The sequence below is a fragment of the Lutra lutra genome, chromosome 5, assembly GCF_902655055.1.
Source record: "Lutra lutra chromosome 5, mLutLut1.2, whole genome shotgun sequence".
Taxonomy (NCBI): Eukaryota; Metazoa; Chordata; class Mammalia; order Carnivora; family Mustelidae; genus Lutra; species Lutra lutra.
The window spans coordinates 119,495,945-119,518,623 of record NC_062282.1 but is presented as its reverse complement, the minus strand read 5'-3'; the positions used below and the strand labels follow the sequence as shown (position 1 = coordinate 119,518,623).

The 22,679-nt window shown below is 38.2% G+C and overlaps 1 protein-coding gene across 3 annotated transcripts in view; it reads left to right on the top strand.

Moving 5' to 3' along the window:
* Positions 1–22,679, top strand: part of KIAA0825 (KIAA0825 ortholog) — a 407,438-nt gene that overhangs the window by 183,272 nt on the left and 201,487 nt on the right. For all 3 annotated transcript variants that reach the window (XM_047731565.1, XM_047731566.1, XM_047731567.1), the window contains 5 exons: positions 5,133–5,312; positions 8,369–8,593; positions 13,524–13,932; positions 18,005–18,164; positions 22,299–22,457. In XM_047731565.1, the coding sequence (XP_047587521.1) occupies positions 5,133–5,312; positions 8,369–8,593; positions 13,524–13,932; positions 18,005–18,164; positions 22,299–22,457 (1,133 nt within the window). The remainder of the gene's footprint in view (positions 1–5,132; positions 5,313–8,368; positions 8,594–13,523; positions 13,933–18,004; positions 18,165–22,298; positions 22,458–22,679) is intronic.

Below are 22,679 nucleotides of genomic sequence, written 5' to 3'. Positions count from 1 at the left end.
GATTAAACTAAAAGGTAAAAACAAAAACAAACGAACAAAAAAACCCTAAACTGTAATTAATAGTGTTGGGAAAAGGGAAGGCATACAGTTGGAAAAAAAAAAAAATCAACATTTGAGAGGCACCACGTGGCCAACTCAGTTGGAAGAGCATACAACTCTTGATCTCAGGGTTGTGAGTTTGAGGCCCATGTCGGGTGTAGAGATTACTTAAATAAATAAATAAATAAATAGTGTAAAAATCAACATTTGATTCACTAAAAAATCAACATTTGATTCGTTATGGAAATGGAGTTAAGGGGAGAGACATATTTAATTTATAATATCTAACAATTCAGAGAAGGAGTACAAATTGCTAAGGCAAGGAACCTGGAGATGAAAAGACAATGGTGGGGTGTTAGTTAGAAATAGAGACTACCGCAAGGAGCATGAAAGGGACAGCTTAGATCTAGAGGTGATGAATTTACAAACTTCTTCACAAAAGTGGTGTTCGAAATCAAAAGGTAACAGAATCGCTGAGCTAGGTGTGAAGCAGGAAGGTTCAATGAAGGCTAAGGCCAAGGTTCTGGGGGAGCCTCCACTGGCTGATGCCACTTCTCCCTCACTACTGTTTCTGTAAATAGTATTATTTACAGCCTTGACCCTGCATTCACATAGTGTCTATGACTGGTTGTATGTTATGACAGCAGAGTTGAGCAGCTGAGACAGAGACCAAATGGCTTGCAAAACCTCAGATATTTACCATCTGGCCCTTTATAGAAAAAGCTTGCCAACCTGGTTCAAGATGATCAAAGAGAAAGAGCTATAGAAAAGATGAGGCACCATGAGACCAAGAGAGCATAGCCATGAGGAAGTCAAGAGAGAAGAGGGTTTCCAAGGAGAAGGTAACTAGAAAAGATACAGTAGATTACGAGGAGGATGAAAGTTGGGGGGAAAAAAACCTTTGAATATTGTGATAAGGAGGTAAATGTCATCTCAAAAAAAAATCCAATTTTGAGATGGACCAAAACCCAACAAAAAATACTCAACAGATCTCTTTCTCTTTCTCCCCTCTGCTTTTTTTGTTTCCTTTGTTGGGATGAAAACCTTAGCTCCAGGTCCTGGGAAGATGGCTCTAGACAAGTTGCACATTCAGAGAAAGTCTAATAGTAATGACATGGACTAAGATAGTGTATGTGGAATTGTAGAATGTTCTCAGAAGTTGAGGATGTTGCATGAAGACAGCAAAATTACCACGGGCCGAATGTCTGGTTCGGACCGAGTACTCCTCATTCAGAGGTTCCTGTCAAAAAAAAAAAATAAAAAGAATAAAAGGCAAAGCAGACTTTGAGATGTTGGAGATTCTAGTTTAATGTAAACAGCACAGGCAAATCCTTACTCCCTTTGAGATCTTGGGGCAAGTCACCTCATTTGTCTCAACTTCACTGTGTTGATCTGACGATCCTGTAAAACTGGGATCATCGGCACTCGTTCCGTGGAGTACTATGAAGACAACACGAGGTCTGTAAAGCAGTTTCATGTGATGTTTGGCATACAGTAAGTACTTTGTGAATAGTAGCTTTGCTTTCAGAGCTGGTATAAACCTCTTTTTCTAAATTCAGATATAAAAGACCTATTAAAATCCCCTATCGTCTGCAAATCAGTGTTATGAAAATTCTGGGCCCCATCCTTCCAGGCTGGCAGAACACTTAATGCCCTTCTTAGGGTCCCTACCCCAGTCCCAGAGTGGAGCTGAGGTCTCTGTGAGGCTTTATTGGTCATCAGTTATCCAGGCACCTCGTTCAGGTGCAGCCATCAGGTGAGGCTTGGGATCTCCAAGGAGGCCGAGAGGCTGTGTCGGGGTGCTAGCTTCCCTCAGGGCCCACACTGAGCAGCCTCCCGCGCCACTACTACTTGCCGACCCAGGGGCTTTGCTTTCCAGTCCCAGAGCATCTCCTCTTTCAAAAGACACACACTATTCTACTTTGGTATCATACGGTGGTGCCAATATTTTACCTTTTCGGCCTGCAAAAAAAATGGCTATTTCATGTAGTTCAAATAACGATTTGAAAGGTTTAGTTTTCTTTCCTTCCTTTTTCTTTCTTTCTTTTTTTAAATCTAGGAAGGCAACTGACTTCAGTGTCTATTTGTGCTTTATTGATAGCAAAACCCTCTGTGGCAAGGGAACAGAAACAGACTACTTTATTTCAGGGCAAAGGAAAACAGAGAAAAATTAAAAAAATAATCATATTTCATTGAAGCATCTTGACACGTTTATATGGTAACAACAATAATAATTATTTTTTATTGTAATTATTGCTCATATCCCACCCCCTTTCTCCGACTGTATCCTTTCTGCATGGTTCATGGAACCTATAGATTATTCATGCTGTGTTGATTGACTAGCTTTGTCTCCCACCTCCTGCACACCTGGCACACTTCAGCTGTGTCACCCTGCCAGCAGCTACCTGCCTGCTCGTCATCCCACTAACCCTTCTGTGTTGCTGGAAAGTACCCGCTCCTCAGACCTGTCACGCTGATAAACTTCTACTCCTCCTTAAAGACTGAACCGATACAGGCTCTCCTCTGTGTTCCCTGAAAAAATTTAAAGTGTCATCTTCTATATTTCCGCGGTGCCTTATTCTCAAACCATTTAGACTTAAGGTGATTGAATAAGTTGTCATCTAAACTCAGACACTTAAAAGAAGTTGCTAGCAGTAATTATGCCGGAACAACAGACATAAACCAGGAGTGCTCAGAGAAAACCAGAGTGTATGGTCACCCTACTTCTCCTTACCTTGCAGTCCCCCCTCCTCTTCCCTCCCCTCACAAACATATACATCTACAAGGTCAGTAACTCCCTGGAAGGCATAGGCCCCAGCATCTAGGATAATATGACCGCTGACTCATTAACTGATTAATTAAACCATGGGGATTTTGTTGGAGGAGAATATTCAGACTAGTGAAATAGCATAAATGAACAAAAGGAGATGGGAGGGAACATTTAAGAGGAAGAGCAAGTAAACCAATCTGTGTGGAACAGATATTTGGGGATTGGAATATAACTGGGGAAAAATATTGTGCCAACTCTTCCTTGTCAGGCTAAGGAATTTCAGGGGAAGGTTTACACATGGGGGAATGACAGAAAGGATAACTGACAGTTGTATGTCAGAGGAATTTGAGGGAGGGAATAACAGAACTGCCGAAACTTTTTGAATAAAAAAGATGGAAATATGAATGCCTAGATGAGGACTCTTTGTCATTTAACCTTTTATGCTTTAGACTGCCAGCGCTAGAAACACAAATTAGCCTGGTTTAATAATTTAGGGGAATGTATTAGCTCAGTTAACACAAATACATTGGTATTGCTGGATCCAGGTTTTCAGGGTCATATCATATCATCAGGGATAGTCTATCTCTTGGTTCTACTTCTTACTGTGTTGGATTCATTCTCAGTCAGGTCCTCCCCAGAATCTCCATCAGTAACTTCCAGTCTGCTTTCTACCACTTTAGCAACTCCGTGGAGATGGAATGCCGCTTCACCCATAGGCCTAGCAAAAATCCAGAGGAGGGTTCTCTAGATCCTGAAAATCAAATCACAGAGGTAAAATTATCCATAGGAAACATAAAAGTCATAAGCTTTCAAATGAGCATGGAGAAGAACTGTACTCATTCCAAAATGATCTAGATTCTATTTATTCAAGATATTTAAAATATAAGACACAAGATATGTTTATTTATTTGCTCTACTTTAATTCCAGTGTAGTTAACATACAGTGTTATATGTTATCTTTAATCCAATAAATATTTGTACATATTATGATATTGGCATATCATGCTAACAGTCCAAACAAAATAGAAATTATTATTTCACCTTTCCAGTCCAACCTATAAATACAATCGTGTAGGGACTTATGATTACTTGTCTTTGAGGAAGTCATAATGGAGCCAGATGAGGGCTGAAAAGGGTAATTAAAGTGGCTATCTTTGTGGGAATTCCTTAAATAGTTTTACTGAGGAACCAATTGGTAAATTGCCATGACAGGATCTATGGGTTTGAGAAACATTTATAAATTTATTGTAGATTTATTTGTAAATTTTTTTGTAAACATTTGTAAACCTATTTTATTTATTTGTAAATCGATAGCATAATTCTGGGAAGATTGTAACTGAATTTTCATGAAATGTATGTTCTTTTTTTTTTTTTTTTTTTTTAAAGATTTTATTTTTATTTATTTGACACAGAGAGATCACAAGTAGACGGAGAGGCAGGCAGAGAGAGAGAGAGAGGGAAGCAGGCTCCCTGCTGAGCAGAGAGCCCGATGCGGGCCTCGATCCCAGGACCCTGAGATCATGACCTGAGCCGAAGGCAGCGGCTTAACCCACTGAGCCACCCAGGCGCCCTGAAATGTATGTTCTGAATAAAGGGTACAATAATGTTCAGAACACAAATCCAAAAGAGAAATACAAAGATTGAACTGGATTTACACAGGTTTTGGAAAACAAAAGAATATGTATAGAATAATTCTATTTGGTGATCAAGTTATACATACATATATTCATTTATGTATATCTGTATTTAATACAAATGAAACACTGCATCACATATAGGCTATCACTTGTTGATGGGTTTTGGCACAATTTTAATTTTCTTAGTTGTCTCTGTTTTTTTTGTTTATTTTCTAATTTCTACAATGAATGTATATTAATTTTTAATGACAAAAGGAATAAAAATTTTTCTTTAAGAGAAAGAGAATTTTTTTTTTAAAGATTTTATTTATTTATTTGACAGACAGAGATGACAAATAGGCAGAGAGGCAGGCAGAGAGAGAGGGGGCGGGGAAGCAGGCTCCCTGCCAAGCAGAGAGCCCCGATGCGGGGCTTGGGACCCTTGGATCACGACCCAAGCCGAAGGCAGAGGCTTTAACCCACTGAGCCACCCAGTTGCCCCAGGGAGAGAGAATCTTAAGCAGGCTCCACACCCAGTGCAGAGCCTGATGAGAGGCCCAATCTCACTACCCAGAGATCATGACCTGAGCCAAAATCAGGAGTTGGACACTTATCTGACTGAGTCACTCAGGTGCCCCAAGTGATAAGAATTTACTCACATTCACTGATACCTATCTTACTAAATCAGTTTTGTTTTTTTTTCCAAGAACGTACCTTTCAAGAACAAGCTTCTGATACAGACAATAGTCTGAATCAAGAATCCAGCTTGATAGAAACCATCTTTAAAGTACTGTACCATTGCAATTTTTCTCCACAAACATTTGGAAATGTTTTTGTGAACTACATGGAAGAAGAACAATTATGGGACTTTCTATATAATATCCCAGGTATGAGAAATTTACTATTTGTAAAAGAAGTGTTTTATAGATAATTAAATAAAACTTTAAAGATGTTTCGAAGATTTTATTGATGTCACATTTGCTGAGTCTGTTGTAAAAGTTTCTCTTGCATTTGTTTTTCAGTATAAACATTTCTTTGAGAATCATTAACTGTTAGGTCCTATCAAAATATAGTATACCTGGGACAAGGTGAGGGAAGATTGGGGGGAGGGGGAATTATGTAATACAGATTTTCTTTTTAAATTATTATTAGAAAGTGTCCTCACAAAAATTTAATTTAATATTTACCATAGATTAAGTTTTGCTATTGAGCATAAAATATTTTGAAAAAATATTTTGTGATTCTTAGATGCATTTATTCAACAGATAGGCAAAACCACTGGTCAATTTTCTTTAAATGTGAAAGGCATTTATTATTATGACCATAGTGCCTCTGTCTCTACAAAGCCAGCACGTTCTATTGTTCCTTTGGGGATCATATGTTTTTCCATTTGTATTGTTCTTCTGCCTACAACTAGAATGGATGATAAAGCCAGAGCAGGTTGCATTTCTGAATAGAAAGTGTTCCTGGGTTTCCCCATCTTCAGAGCCAGGTGGAAAGGTGCTTACATTATTTTATACTTAATATCCTGACTTTAATTCTACATAATATCTTGGGAAAACAAAGAATGAAAACTTAGTAGTTAGTCCATTAACTATTTACATCATTTACATTTGGCTGTCGGCCTATAAACTGTTTTATATACTGTTTTGGAAACTGCATTTCCATAAAGTATTTCCTGGGACCCATATAAAAAATCTAACTTGTTCACATTCATGGTTTTGTTCTTCCTGGACTTTTTCACTATCCTCTAGACATTACTTGAGTATCTTTTTAGCTAGTTTAAAGTCATTATGTTACATCTTCTCTTCGTCATTATCCCTGAAAAATAGCAATAGATAACTTTTTGTAATGATTTTAAAAACCTGAATCTATTACTTAATGGCTGTGTAATAATTATCTCCTTTTAAAGTTTTATCTCCTAGTTTCCATGTATTTCTTATGGCTACCTCTTTACCCAAAGGAAGGACAGTTTTCAGGTTAGAAAGACTTAGTTACTTCTGATGTAGACTTTATGGAACTGAAAGAAAAATTACCTTGAAAGCTCTTCGACCCCTATTGTTTTTAGTTATTCAGGTGAATTGAGAGCAGAATTCTCTCCTAGGATTAAAAAGAATTGGTGACCCACATGCTTCAACCATTATTCTTCAACTCTTAAGCTCTTGAACCATTTTGATTCTTAGCACAAAACTGTACTGAAAATGACCTAGAAGATACCAGTGGCCTTTAGGTGCTGCCACCAGAAAGCAAAAATGCTACTCATTCCTAATTAGTCTTCTTTTCATATACACTTTGAGCAAACCCTTCTCCACAAGGTCAGACAAGTCTCTTAAAACAGGTATGACACTTATGAATACAGTCCGAACTGTGTGGGGTATTTCAAAGGATAAGAAATTCAAATTTGTGAAATGTCCTTGATCTTTGTTTAAATTGTTTCTTTGTAAATATTAAATATTCTCTGGATCTTAAATATTTCCTGGAACCTGAGACCCTACAGCAGTCATGAGGGACTCAACTTTTGTACACTTATGTATAAGATATATACATAAGTGAATCCTTATAGGTATTATTTCAAACTTTCTGTTAGATGAGCTAATAGTAAGAAAAATTAAAGTTTTTCTGTGCAGGATCCACCATTTATTCTCTACAAAACCTGGACCATCACTTGGGGAGGGTTTACAAAGATAAAATACTGAGTATTTTGTGAGACTCCTGAAGCTGACTCTCCACTGAGCACAGAGCACAGTGCGGGGCTCCACAGGGGTTTGAACCTAGGACTCTGAGGTTAGGACCTGAGCTGAAATCAAGAGTCACTCAACAGACTGAGCCACCCAGGCATCCCAGCAGGATGGTGGTTTTAACAATGGATTGAGTCATGTGAGAAATATCACCTCAGGGCACCTGACTGACTCACAAAAGCATGCAACTCTTGACCTCAGTGTTGTGAATTTGAGCACCCATTGGGTGTAGAGATTATTTAAGTAAGTAAAAGTTAAAAAAAAAAAAAAAGAAGAAGAAGAAGAAGAAGAAGAAAGAAAAGAAAAAGAAAAATATCACCTCAAAATTTCAGGGAAAAAACATATAAGTACTTTTCTGTATTGATTCAAGTGATTATCCCAAGACTTGCTGTCCTATTAAAAAACAAGTAAAATTTTATTGCATTTATCACACAAATAATACATAGTCATGGTGGGTAATATATATAATCAGAAAGAATGTAGAATGGCTGACAAAAGGACAGAAGGGAGGGAGGATACGAAAGAAGCAAAAGTAAACAAAAAAGGGAAGGAAGAAGAAAATATCTGAAATCCCATCAGTCACTGAACCTCATTATTAACGTTGTAGAGTACGTCCTTTAACTCTTGTGTGTGTGTGTGTGTGTGTGTGTGTGTGTGTGTTATTTAAAATAAAAAGCATGTCATGCTTTTCCTAACCTGCCTTTATTTATTTTTTTAGTGAATAATATATGGGTTTGTTGAGTAGATGTGTAGGTATTTAAACAAATAACCAATTATTGGACATTCAGATTATTTTCAATTTTCCTTTATACCTTTACATGATTATAATTAATTTCTTAGGGTGAAGTCCTAGAGACAGAATTAAGTGGGTTAGCAGGTAAGTAAAATGTTAAAGTGTTGATATTGTTGCCAAGTTGTCATCTAAGAAGGTCATACCATTTATATTCCTACCATTAGAGTTCCAAACCACAAGCAGATATTGTTATTCACTGTTATTTTAATTGTTGTTTTCTTTATTACTAAGAAGAAACTTTTTTTCCCCAAACGTTTATGGACTGCTTATTAATTATTTGATTTCAAGGTTAAAAGAAGCTCTCCTTTTCTATAGCTTTAAATTAGATTACTGAGAAACTGAATTCCCAGTTGAATAACACACAAAATATTGCCAGGTTCTGCTAACTGTAACATGCTGTCTGATTTTAAAGTCTCAACGTGCATGGAGTCCGAGCTAGAGGTCATCCGATGCTTGAGATTGGCACTGACGGATGCTGTCAAGGACATTGTACAGCAGATAATATTTGTGATGAGCTCTGGGAGGAACTGTGAGACCAACTTCAACAAGCACAGAGTTCCTGATTGTTTGCGTGAGAGCATTCCCAAGGAATGGAATTATATTCCACAAGAAACTAAAAAGAAGGAATCAAGCAAAGGTATCTTTCTTTCTTTCTTTTTTAAACATATCTGTGAGGAAACAATTTTCCAGGATATGAACTCAAGTAAGATTCTAAAAATTTTAAGATTTGTAAGCTGTATTAGTCCCTTTTCCACCATATCTATATATTTGGGACCTATAAATTTTCTTTCTTTCTTTCTTTTTTTTTTTTACTGTGAGCCTTATGACCAAGGAAACTAGAAATGAAAATGACTCAAATGGTTATCATCTTTATTTAACTACCAAATCAGAATTTTCTGTGATATGTTGTGATAATATTTGCATTCATGGATTATTCAATGATTGTGAGTAACCTTAAATCTACTAAGTAATCTAAAATTTATACTTTCAAGAATATTGCTCTGGTGTTCAGTGTAATATTTTTCCTCGAAGTTTTTTCCACTGCAGCCACCAATTACTACTTTCTTTTCTCTTGTTAACAGACCTACTTGTGTAGTGTTTAGGTAAAAAATAATACCCCATTTAGTAACTACATGTTCTGACAGAGTATTTTCCCCCAATATCTATGGTTCTGAATCCAGTGCATTGTTCCTATTAGGGCCTATGCCTCTAAGTATATTTTAGAACCATCAGTTCACGTTACTCATTTCTTTTCTTTTCTTTTCTTTTTTTAAAGATTTATTTATTGGGACACTGGGTGGCTCAGTCACTTAAGTGTCTGCCTTCAGCTCAGGTGATGATCGCAGGACCTGGGATCCAGTCCCTAATTGGGCTCCCTGCTCATGGGTGAGCCTGCTCCTCCCTCTCCTTCTCCTGCTGTGCTCTCTCACTCTCTGTCAAATAAATAAATAAAATCTTTAAAAAAAAAAGATTTAATTTATTTATTTTAGAGAGTGGGGAGGTGGGGCAGAGGGAGAGAATCCTCAAGGAGACTCCCTGCTGAGCGGGACCTGGGGCTCGATCTCAGAACCCTGAGATCATGGCCTGATCTGAAACCAAGAGTCAGATGCTCAACGGACTGAACCACCCAAGTGCCCCTCATTTATTTTATTAAGACCTCTCCTCTTACATGGTTTCTTTGTACCTATGTGTTTCTGTGTTAAGATTCCTTTGAATGTATATTATGTAACCATGTTAATGAATCTTCTTTAGGATTTTTAAAATAATACTTTTTCCTTTGTATTTATCTTTAAAGAAGAATATTTTTCATTAATTTAAGGAAACTCAATGGTAAAATATTCTAACTGAACCTACTAAAGTCAATTGAAGGGACTAGTCTTTCATTCTTCTCCATGGAGATCCTAACTGATGTGGCTTTTATCCAGCAACCTTATATTACCAACTCAAATCAATTATCTATCTGTGACCTTTCACAGTAATACTTTAATTCTGTCCAAGCCCTATTAAACTGCCTTTGAATCTAGTAAAGCCATTTAATTGAAATTGGAAAATGTCAGCTTTTCATTACTTAAGTTCTTCCTTGTCTGAGTTGTTGCCATCTCTCCTCCATCCTAGCTTTTAGATATGTCATAGATTTTGAGCAATTCAGGAGACATAATCTATAGCTAACTTTTGTTGTATGAGTAGCACTGTTTTGTTTGTGGGTTTCAAGTCATTCTATTCATGAAAAATTTTGCTTCGTACAGGTGTTCTAGAATTCTTTGGTAATCTTTCAAAGAACCTCAGGTTCAAAAAAAGTGCATATGCTAATGGAAGAGTAGGCTTCCCTGGCCATCACCTCCCCATAATGGCCTCACAGACCAAGGGAGAGTTACAGTGACAATCTTCATATGAAATTTTAGTAAAGTTTCATTTCTTCCTTTCTTCTCATATATCAAAGAATTGTCTTGTACATCCCCAGGGATGTTTGCACCCATTTAGAACCAGTTACTAGTCTTTGAGCACCAAGAGGAGGTATCTACTTTATAGTTTATAGTTAACCTCAACTGAAATGCTTGGCATATAGTGGTAACTCACTTAGTAAATATCAATTGAACAAGTAAGGGACTTAATGTCTGGCCTATAAATATTATTTGTTTTGCATACGGTGGTGGTGATAAAGGTTGAACACTGTCAGTCTAACAGAGGGTAGAGAGATGGGGAACCATGGTATTCGCCTATTGTCACATCCACCTGGAGTATGCAAAATGGTTTATGCAGTCACTTTCCTCCATTATTTTCTTTGTCTGTATTTATAAGGTAAAAATGATGATGATCTGATCAGATTTGGTTAAAAAAAAGACTTTAGAAAAGGAAGTATATGGGAAAACCATTTGAAATATGACTTCCCATACATTATTGTTAAACATGAATCCCTCTTAGATATGTATTGTGCCTTGAGATACTAGCTAAAGGTGGTTCGAAATCATCTTGATTAGCAAAAGATTTCAAAACTAAGCATCCAAAACATGAAGACAAACTTCTGTAATTGTTTTCAAGGATGTTTTAAGTCAAGTGATAGTTAATGGAGTACTTTACAGTATTTGTCTAAGTAACGATAAATGATTAGAGTCACTTTTTTGTTGTTGGTGGTGGTTTTTTTTAAGATTCTAACTTATTAAAAGACAAATAGTCATTAGCTTAAGGGAATATTTGTCCTTCCTGAAACGGTGAAAATGAGAGAACAAGGAAAACACTATGGTGACAAACTGAAATGCATTTTTTTTTAAAGATTTTATTTATTTATTTGACAGAGAGAGATCACAAGTAGACGGAGAGGCAGGCAGAGAGAGAGAGAGGGAAGCAGGCTCCCTGCTGAGCAGAGCCCGATGTGGGGCTCGATCCCAGGACCCTGAGATCATGACCTGAGCCGAAGGCAGCGGCTTAACCCACTGAGCCACCCAGGCGCCCCTGAAATGCATTTTTGTATTACTTTGTCAGTAAATACTGTTACATAGAAAATAGTGAGGATTTAAGGAAATAAATATGACAATAAATCATACAATGTAAGAGATTTACCAAAGAGTTGAATGAAATTTCAGATGCTTTTGCTACAGCTCAGCTTAGGTATTTGCTCCCTTATGTTTCAAAGAACAGATATACCCAAAGTAGTTGTTTTGTTTCATTGACAGCAATTTCTTTGAAAGATTTTATTTATTTAAATAAATAAATAGAGAGAGAGAGAGAGAGCACATAAGCAGGGGAACAGCAGGCAGAGGGAGAAGCTGACTCCCATCGAGCAGGGAGCCTGATGAGGAGCTTGATCCCAGGACCCTGAAATCATGAACTGACCCGGAGGCAGTTGCTGAACTGACTGAGCCACCCAGGTGCCCCGATTATTTGGCGCCTGGGGGGCTCAGGGGGTTAAAGCCTCTGCCTTCGGCTCAGGTCATGATCCCAGGGTCCTGGGATCGAGCCCCACATAGGGCTCTCTGCTCAGCAGGGAGCCTGCTTCCCTCTCTCTCTCTGCCTGCCTCTCTGCCTACTTGTGATCTCTCTCTGTCAAATAAATAAATAAAATCTTTTAAAAATAAATAAATAAATGAAAAGAATGGGGGAACTGTTGGAATAATTGTTTTAACTGAGTAGATTCTGGAGAGGAAAGAGAAAAAAATGTATTCATGATATCATTTGCATGCAGATTGTTGGGAGAGAAACTGATGGCAGAAATATACAAAATGGTATCAGAAAGTTATTAAGATAGTTCATTTTATAAAAACCAGAAATATTTTTATAAAAACCAGTATCACCAGTAAAAATATCCTATCTACACACTTCAGAACCTAGAAATAGAATTTTCTAACATAACTAAAAATATTCCAAATAAGAGTTTCAGTGATTCCTGAATGTGTTTCTTGAAAATACAAAAATGAAATATTTTTCTATTTGTTTTCAAGAATAACCATTGACATTATGATTAATGAATATTTAGCAGTCAAATGTCAACGACAGCTTTTACCTATTTGATGATTGAGATTGAAAAGCAAGTGCCATGATTTCACAAGCACAGTTATTGATACACTTGTTCCAGTGTGGATCTATGTAGGTTCATGTAGTAGCTTTTCCATCTAAGAGAGCCAGTAAAATCAAGTAGTGAAACAAACCAGACTTAGAACCTGCCCTTTGAATCACTGTATCAAAATGTTAAGGCCAGATTTTAAAAATAATAAAGCATATTAAATGACATTATCCTCAGTCAAGAAATTATTATGGACGTCTTATACCATTAATAAATAACATTTAAAAAATGACTTTAAGATATTATTTTGTCTTGGGGCGCCTGGGTGGCTCAGTGGGTTAAGCCACTGCCTTCGGCTCAGGTCATGATCCTGGGAGTCCAGGGATCGAGTCCCGCATCGGGCTCCCAGCTCCATGGGGAGTCTGCTTCTCTCTCTGACCTTCTCCTCGCTCATGCTCTCTCTCACTGTCTCTCTCTCAAATAAATAAAATCTTTAGAAAAAAAAAAAAAAAGAAGGTTATTATTAGGTGACAAAGTAGATAACAGAGAGGAAGTGGGACCTGGCATGGGAAGAGCATGGAGGGATGCTTTGGATGGGGTGGTGAGTGAAGGTATCTGAGGAGGTGACATTTGGGCTAAAAAGTAGAAGAAGGGGAGCCAGGGACAGCAAGATCTAGAATGATTCTGTTATGGATTCCAAGGGAGAAGGAGGCTTAAGAAAGTACCAAAGGCCACAAAGAGGTCCAACAGGAGTGCCTTTACATTTGTTAATTAAGAAGACACCTGAGCCCTTTAAACCTGCAGTCTTAGTAGATAAAAGTATAATAATTTTAAACGTTCTAATCTTCATTCTTGAGAAAGGGGGAAAAAAAGTGAGTTTGAGATTTGAGGAATTTTAGGCAGCCCTGGAGGGGACCCCGGTGGAGTTCTGTTGGAATATGTCAAGCACTTGCTCTTCTCGACAATTTTCTCCACAAAAATTAGACATCCCACGCAACACTCAAAACAACACAGTAACGGAATGCAAAGGCTAATATTAATCATACCTTTTCTTTCCTTTCTTCCCCAGGCTTCACAAGGCTTGCTGCTCAGGCAGTATCTATTGTAATCAGCAAGTTACCTACAGTGATTGCATGTTTGCCTCCCCCAATTAAATACTTCTTTTTTCTGTCTGAGAGAAAAATGTCAAAAAACTTTGTTGAATTGAAGAAAGCTAGCCTTCTTGTCTGGAACTTGATTGTAATTATATGTCGGATATTTGAGGATGGAAACACTGTGGAACTTTTAACAGGTGCCTCCCTTGACAGAGGGAGTAAAGAGAAACTTGGTTTAATCTGTGTGTGTTTGGAAAGCATCATGGGAAAGCAGACAAGTGGCCCTAATCACATGACCCAGAAGGTCATACAGAGCATCGAGCAGGAAAAACCCAACTGGCTTGAGAGCCAATTGGTGAAAGCAAGGAAACTGAGCACCGAATGGTAAGGCGATGTTTTTCTCTCACTGAATTTCATCAGATAACATTCACAATAACAAAATCACCAATAAACAACAAGAAAAGACTGGGAGATAGGCAACAGAGGTTATTTTATTAACTTCATGGGAACTTTGACGAATACAGAAAAAGATAAATATCCCATTAAAAACAGGATTATCAGACATTCCTTGTTTTATTAAAATTTGAACCCCATTGACATGCTGGAACATTATACCTGTTTAGTCACCATCTTAAGGTTTCTGATAAAAAGGGTGGTAGTTAAACCCTAGAGAATTTGGTTTCATTCCTTTTCAGTGCACAAACAGGTATCTCGTGGATAGCCTGGAGCATTTTGTAAATGGATTGGCCATGGAGATTAAATTAAGAAGGAATTAATGGATATAAAAGGCTTTTTATTGCTTTCTGTGTACCTGATTGTCAAAAAGGTACACATTTTTCATCTGGTAATGTAAGAATCCCAGAGGGCAACTGGGGCATATCACACTCGAGCTATAAACACACCCAGCTGTTTCTGTATGAAAATGTCAGCCTTCTTATAGGTTTGTCACCAAGAACTAAGTGATTTGTGGTATTGCTAAGATTTTTAAGGGTCCCTGATGAATTTAAATATGTACATAGAGTACTCCTGTCTTAAAATTAGTCTTCACTTTTGAACTGCATGATATTGATAAAGGAATTACAGTTCATAATGGCCTACAGATCACTAAGCCAGCCCTTTCTCAGATCACACACACACACTGTCCCCCATTCTTTTAAAATCTCCTCATGTCCCTAGGAGATACTATTTTAACTCTCTGCCTGAAACGACTAAAAGTTGTTACTTTCCTTAGTATGTGGTAGTGACAAAGAGCTCAGGCTTTGGAATCGGATGGCCAAAAATGAATCCCTTGTGAGTAGGCCATCTTGGGCAAATTATGGAATCTCTCAAAACCTCATTTTCAGTGGTGGTACCAAGCTGGTGGGAGTGGTTTTGAAAAACTAAATAACATTCATAAAGTTTTTAGCATCAAGCTTAGAACTAGTAAGCATTTGTTATTTATAAACTCTTGTTAAAATACATTGCACTCACTGGTATTGTGGTAACGAATATTCGTTACTGGTTTGTGTTAATCAGTAAGACTTCATATTAATCCAAATGGAAAAATCTCAGGAATGGTGATTTTCCTGGTCTTGTCATAGGGACTTGTAGAAATTTACTTCTGGGGTGTCCTGTGGGTAGGAATAACAACAGCAGTCAGGCAAATGCTTAGTAATGCTAAAATCAGCCTTCTTAATCTTTATATTTGCATTCAATACCAATTGACGGCTATTGAAACCAATGAATGAAAGATTAAGGCCAGATGTCATATCCTCAGCGTTTGTTACAAAAAGAGAGGGGGGGGGGGATAAAGAATAAAAATAGTGGATTTTAAAGTTAAATTTATGATACTTTTGATTTAGGGGTCCCTCTATCAATAAGATCAGTGTAAAGTCATGTCTCAGCAATATACCTGGGGCCACATACGGGACTCCATTAATAAAATTTTAATAAAATTAATAAAATTTTTCCTTTAAAGTTTATTTAAATTCTTTATAAACAGCACGAACACATCTGATACCTCCTATATAGGGATTTGTTTAGCTATATTTGACTGATTAATTATCTGCTGCAACATGCATCCAAAATGAAGAATTGCTGATCTTTTAAAAATGTTTTACATATTGATAAAAAAAAAATGGTTTACAGTCCTCAAAGTTCCTGAATGTGTACGAGTATGTAATTAGCAAATGCTATGTCTTTCTCAGTTTCTCGAATATCAATATATAAGAGTTCAGATTTAAAGTTATTTCTTATATGTATCTGAAACGGTAGATTTGACTTATTAACTCACATTAGGTCATCTCTTCCAGGATTTAATGGGCACTGTAGGAATGTACTTCTTGATTCTGATTTCAGATTGATTATCTATTATACAAGTGAACTTCTCCCTCTGCGTAGTTCTCACGAGTCGATAATCATTTAGTTTCTAGATCTATGCCATAAAGGAAAATGTATTTTAAACCCCGATGTCTGTGTATAGGTGAGGGGCTGCCTTGGCTTTACCATATTGTTTTAAGTTTGGGAATGTAACCATTTAAACTGAAATAGTTCTGTTAGGGTAATCAAAATTTTAATTCCCCCTGATGATTATCTTGGAACTACACAATATCCTTTAGGTAGATTTCACTAGCATTCAGATTTAACTTTGATTTTGTGGAAATTGTGAAAAGACCTGTAGTGGGAAGGTGGCAGGCAGCTGTAAGCACTGCTTGTCTTGCGTACTGCCTGAAAGCATTACTATTCATTAAAATAACCTTCACTTTGTAGTAACACTCAAGCTGTAAACAGTCAACTTAGATTCTGGAGAACACACAGCCCCAAAAGTAAAGAAATGTCTGTCTTTGCAAAGTAATTTGTCGAGTTGAAGATTATTGTTTTTCATCATGGTGACCCTGACTTGGCTGGCTGGGTGCATATACAGATTAAGATTAATGCAGTTATTCCTTGGCTAAGGTCTGCCTCTTTCAGGGCACATTCTCCCTAATGACATGATTGATAGGCAGTCCCAAATCCAGAGAGGAACTCATTAATCATGGCATTGACTGAATCCAATCATTTGCTTCACCTGCACAGTGACGGACAGGAAAGGATACAATTCAGGGGCTGACACTGAGACACTCTTTCGTCAGAGGGCCTCAACTTTTTCAATGTCAGCCTGTACAAAACCTGACAAATTTTGCTTGCAACCTGTATGCAGCTTCAAAAAGATATTTACAAACTTCTTTTATTGCAACAAGGTCTCTTTTGTTTGAAGATTTACTGTAGCTAACAAATACGTTGAAGAGTAGGATCCACTTTATTTTTTGCAAGCTTACACAGTTGTAAAGTTTTGTGTTTTTTTTTTTTAAAGATGTTTTGAAGCTACATGTGGAAGCAATATAAAAGTTAATGTCCAGCAGCTGGGTATCATTTGGTTCAGTCTTCAGGTCAGCAGCACTTACTCTTAGCAGAACTAATTTTATAATCATGGCAAAATCTCAGTAATGAACTACAGTATATAGCTGATTATACCACAGTAAATTTCATTTAGTCTGCGGAACAGTGGAAAACCAGGCATTTTCTTAAGAATACTTAGATTGCAAAGTCTAACATGATCCTAATAGCAATGTAATAAGAAAAGTGGTATGGGATATATATCATGTACGTTGAATATCATGATTTCTTTTTACTGGTATATTTGGAGATTTGTTTTTTTTTTAATTTATGTCATTCAACGTTACTATCTGAATAATGTTTAAAATCAATAACAAGAAATGTTTCACAAATACAAGTTGCATATTCCAGGGTGGCCATGATAGACCCTTTTCCTGAAGAATAATCAGGGTGGTCACTTTTGCCAGGTATCCTTACCAAGAAGAAAACAGGGGTGGGGGGGTGGGGGGTTGGGGGGAGAGGCCATATATTTTTAAAAGGCAACAAGTGTCAAAAGGCCAATTTAAAACATCCAGTGGTAAGCATGCTGCCAGTGAGCTCCCAGCCTTTATTTAGCATAATAGGCTCCCCCTTTTGACACTTTAATTAGTCTTTAATGTGTTCCAAAGACAGGTGTGAAGAGGAATCTACAAAAGACAAAATACCAAAGCTCTTTCAGGCATCAAAGATACTTTTTATCCTCAAAGAGAAAATACAAATTATTTCTTACATGTTCTTAAAAAGAAATGTTTTGTTTTCATCCCATGATTATAGCAATTTCAACAATTGCAGTAATGGGAAAATGTTTTATAGATAGGAGTACAAATGCAATAAAGAACTGTTTTAAAGAAACGATTCAATTTTTTAAAATGCTTTCAGGTGCTTAGTTCTGTGGCTCCGTCTCTCTGCTCAGTGGCAGTTTGGGAAAGCTTACCTATTTGAGCGGTCTTTATGGTGCTTTGAATATGAGATTTACATCGACTCTCCGCGCTCAATCTCTTTGATTATTTTCCATCTTTACAATTATTCACCTCTGATACTACTATGCTTTCTTTGTACTTAGTGCGTTTATGACAATAGAGAAAAGCACAGCCTTAGAAGAAGGAGATAGTGCTCTTGAACCGACTGAGCAGAAAATAAACATGATGGTCCTGGATATCTGCCACAAACCAGGTGGCAGCGAGTACCTGCGGCAAATTTATCACATCATGCGGCTCAATGAGGTAGGGAAACGGCCTTTTTACCGAGCAATTAGGTGTGTACTGGCCTGAGGCAGCGTCTGCTGGCAGCTAAGGGTTAGTCAAGGAGGTGATAATACTTCTTAAAGTCAATACCAAACTCAATATTGCATTATTAATAGAATCTATTCAGCCCCGGCTGTTCTGCATTTGTATAGCAGAAACCTCACCGAAACAATGTAGGTTTTATTTATATGGTTTAAACAATAACACGGCTCATAAACTCAGTTCAGTTCTGAATTGTATAGACTAGACCTGGAGTTTGGGAATTGTGTGTTTGTGACTGTTAAGTTGATGTTAAGATCTGCTGTTTGTGAAATGATGAATTTTCCGGAGAGAGAGGTACTTCTACAGACGTCATACTTGTCAGGTGAAGCTGTAGGTTTCTTCCATAATGAGAAAACTTGAGAAGAATATTGAACCATATTAGGGCGCAGCTCGATTAACCCAAGAAAATGCATTAATGCATGGGCACTGGTTAGGGCCAATGTCATGCTTGTATGCGTCTCTGCTGGGTTAAGCCTCTGACCTTGCATGTTTCTGGCCGTTTGAGCAAAAATGTAAAGAGCGGGTATCTCAGCTGTGGACTTGGAACAATACAAGTGTACTAACTTCATCAGGTTTTTGAGCATTTGTACCTGAATTAGAGCGTGACGTCTAATGTGAATTAGAATCATGTTTTTAGCTGCAAATGTACCAATGTAATTTTTCAGAATACTAAAAATTCTAAAGTGTGAGTAATGGGAAGCTATAGTGTTTTATCTCATTGGGGTAGGCCTTAAAAACGATAAATTTCCGAGGAGTGAATTAAATCCTACCACAGCATTTTACAACTCCGTTACATAAATGTTCTTTCGGCTACCATTTACCTGAAAGTTACCTCAAGTAAATTTTGTTTCCTGGCTTTCCTAGAGCTAATCAACCAGTCAATAAACAGGTGATGTAATAGTGCATTCAATGATCGCCTGAGAGGGTGTGAGGGATTTGCTGTTAGGAGAAATGGTCCTGTCCCTGAGGCACTAGAGCTCAGTATGTAATTGTTTAGCAAGTAACACAACCTATTCCCATTTGCTAATGGTCCCTCATAATTCGTTTAGGGTTTCTATGTGGGGAACTCAGGAGCTCCTGGCCTTGGCTAAGAGAAAGACCACCGTTGTGAAATCATGGCCTTCATTGGCTTGGCCACATGGCCACCCAGATGGGCTTAAGTAACCATGGTGATTACTGAGGAACAGATGTTGCAGGAGGATTACCCTCAGATTTTTAGGAAAGTGGCGTTACCAGAGTTCTGAGAACAGTCACGGCTGGGAGAGATTGCCAACCTGATAGACCAGTCCACTTCTTAAAAGCCCTTAACATGACAAAGATCAGTGATCACCAGTAAGCAAGATTAAGCGGGGATATTTCCTGGCTGGCAGCCGCCTGTTCTAGTCAGGAAATCGAAAGGCTGTTCTCCCGGTAGGGTTTGTGGACCCCTGAGGCCGTGAGCTCCGAGCGAGGATCTTTCTTTCCCTACCACCGAGTACATTTACTGTTGCGGCACTGCTTATCACGTGGCATGTCAGGCTAAATGCTTGCTGACTGTACGCGGGGAGAAGCATCGCGGCAAGGTAGGAAGTGGCCTACTGGGAGGGAGGCTGGACCAGACAAAGGAGTGAGCCCTTTGCCCCGGGACTGCCAGAGCCTGTAGCCCGCGACAAACTCAGCGCCAGCACTCGGCTGACTCATTGCCCCGCGTCGCACTTGCCCCGGCGTTTACACGGAAGCGCCGTTAAGCTGGGGGCGCAGTTGCGCCGGGAGGCGTGGTCGCCTGCCGAGTCGCGCTGTGAGTCTTGGGCGTTTTCAGGGGTACTGCTGAATGTGCTTAAAACGGCAGCATAAATACAGGGGCATTTACAGGCGCAGGCCTGGGCGAGGGGCCGATTGAGTGTGCCACCGAGTCCTAGCGAATTACGAGAGGAAAGGGGTTGAAGAGTGTTGGTGTTTGAGATACAGGGAGGATGTCGGAGCATCGAAGTCTGGTGGGTAGTTGAAGAACCCAGCCACGGGCAAAGACGAGGGAGGCCGTGCTTCTAGAGATTCTGGTGGCCTCGCTGAGGGGGTAGTTGAGATCATGGGACCTCATGAAATGGCGGGTAGGGAAATACGCATGTAACTGCACAGGGAGGGGGTTTAAGAAAGGATGTTCAAGGGGCGCCTGGGTGGCTCAGTGGGTTAAAGCCTCTGCCTTGGGCTCAGGTCATGATCCCAGGGTCCTGGAATCGAGTCCCACATCGGGCTCTCTGCTCTGCGGGAAGCCTGCTTCCTCCTCTCTCTCTGCCTGCCTCTCTGCCTACTTGTGATCTCTGTCAAATAAATAAATAAAATCTTTTTTAAAAAATTGTAAAAAAAAAAAAAAAGAAAGGATGTTCAAGGAACAACGTATCTTTTCTAAAGAAATAAATCACATTAGCAGTAAATCTGGGTAAAGCAATAGCACAAAAAATCGGGTTTTTGAGAAGGGGTGGTGACCAGAGTGACAAGATAGTGGAAAGGTCAGCGAAATTAACGAGAGAAAACACCATTGTGTTCCTAACTTGCAACATAGCACTTGATCTTTTTTAGCACAACAAAAAGGCCAAATGTAGCGGTGTAAGGGGAACTCGGTTGAAACAGATTGTTATTAGCAAACAAAGCAGTTGTTCTTGTTAGAATCTTTTACTCATTTTTAAAATTTTACATTCAGAAATCATGAGAGAAATTTTATTTCTGTATAAAAATCTAAATCTAGACATAAGCTTCCTTTCTGGTGATTCTATTAATCTAATAATACTTAGGAGTCTTCTGTGTGTGGATGATGCTACACAATTCATCTAAGGAGAGGTGGTCCACAATGAGCAAATTTAAGAAGGGATTATCATAGTTAAGTGGTTGCTTTTGATGTTGAGGATTTTAGGATCTAAAATTTACCTTGCTGGATGAGTACAGTGGGTGTTCTCTGTTCAGAATATTATATTATAGAGGTAGAGGAGAAAGCACAGTGAACCAAGATGGACGGTGTGGCTCCTCACTCAGACTCTGCCACTCACCCCTGTGTAACCTCAGGCTCATCTGTGACCTTTCAGAGCCAACTGCAGAATGCGGTGTGGGCTAGAGTTACTCAAAAACTTTCACGTGCCTGCCAGTCTCCTGGGGTGGTGAGATTCTGTTTTTCTAACAAGTTCCCAGGCTGACTGGGCTGGTCTGGGCGCCAGACTTCGAGTAGCAAGGATTTTCCAGATGACCTCTGAAGTTCTTTTCAGCTCTAATGTTCTCTCTCTGGTCTTACTCTTGAAGAAAAAGTTATATTTTGACATACTGGAGAATTTTTATATTATTTAATTTCTTAAATGACTTATTAATAGTAAGTATTTGATGGTTTACACAGGAACTTTGACGTCATTTTAATGGTCATCTTCCAGGAAAGAGTCCAATAACATAGATTAGGATCATTCACCTTTTTTACTTATGAATGGAAAAGGAAATATAAAGAAGTAGATTGACTTTTTTGCCCAGGCTGCCACTGGCAGTTGGGGGATTAGAATTACATACATTGAGCTTCATTTGAACCTTGATATTTTTCAGTCCACAGCATGGAAATAGAGTTTAGAAGTTTGAATTATAATTGATTCTACATAAAGGAAGATTGCAGTGAAATATCGAAGTACTTAGCGCTTTGCTGAGCAGAGAGTAGGTAACAACTGCACTTAATGAATGAACGAGCAGTCTTGTACTGTGAGGAATCATGCATCTGAGTTAAGTTTTGGTAACCAGACATGTTAATGCGTGAACCCATAAGAAGACAATGCCTGTTTAAAAGATTCTGATATATCAAGCACACATTCATTATGTGAGAATTTGTTAAATGATTTTCTGATCTATCCTGTATATTAGGTGAACCTGTTTTTGATGGGTTTATTGCAATGCTGATTGGTATTCTGCTATGTTTCTTCTGAAAATGTATTTTGTCCTGAGGCAAGTAATACACTGTAATCGAGCAAATGTGCTGAAAGGGTAGATTTGGATATTGATCAGTGTATTTTTAAAGAGAATATATGCTTCCCACCATCACGACTTGTAATTTTTTTTTTCCCCTTGAAGGAATATTTAAAAGAACAGCTGTTTTCTATGAATGGTTCAGAGGAAAAGCCATTACCCATCAGACCTTTAAAGACGACCTTGAGGAGTGTGGAAGATCAGCCTTCTGCCTTTAACCCTTTCCAGGTGTACAAGGCATTTAGTGAAAACATGCTAGATCAGGTATGTGGAAAATAGTAAAGTTAACTTAAACGTGTGGGTTTTTTTCACATAACTAAAGGGAAAAAAGTGCTTTGTGTTTGAGTACTTATAAGCTTTTTTTTTTTTTTTTCCCCTGGGAAGCAAAAGGCCTTGTTTATGTGGTCTTTATTTATGTGGTCTGCATGAATTGACTTTGGAAAAGTTATTTTATCTTCTCTTTGTCAAACTGATTCATATGTTTGG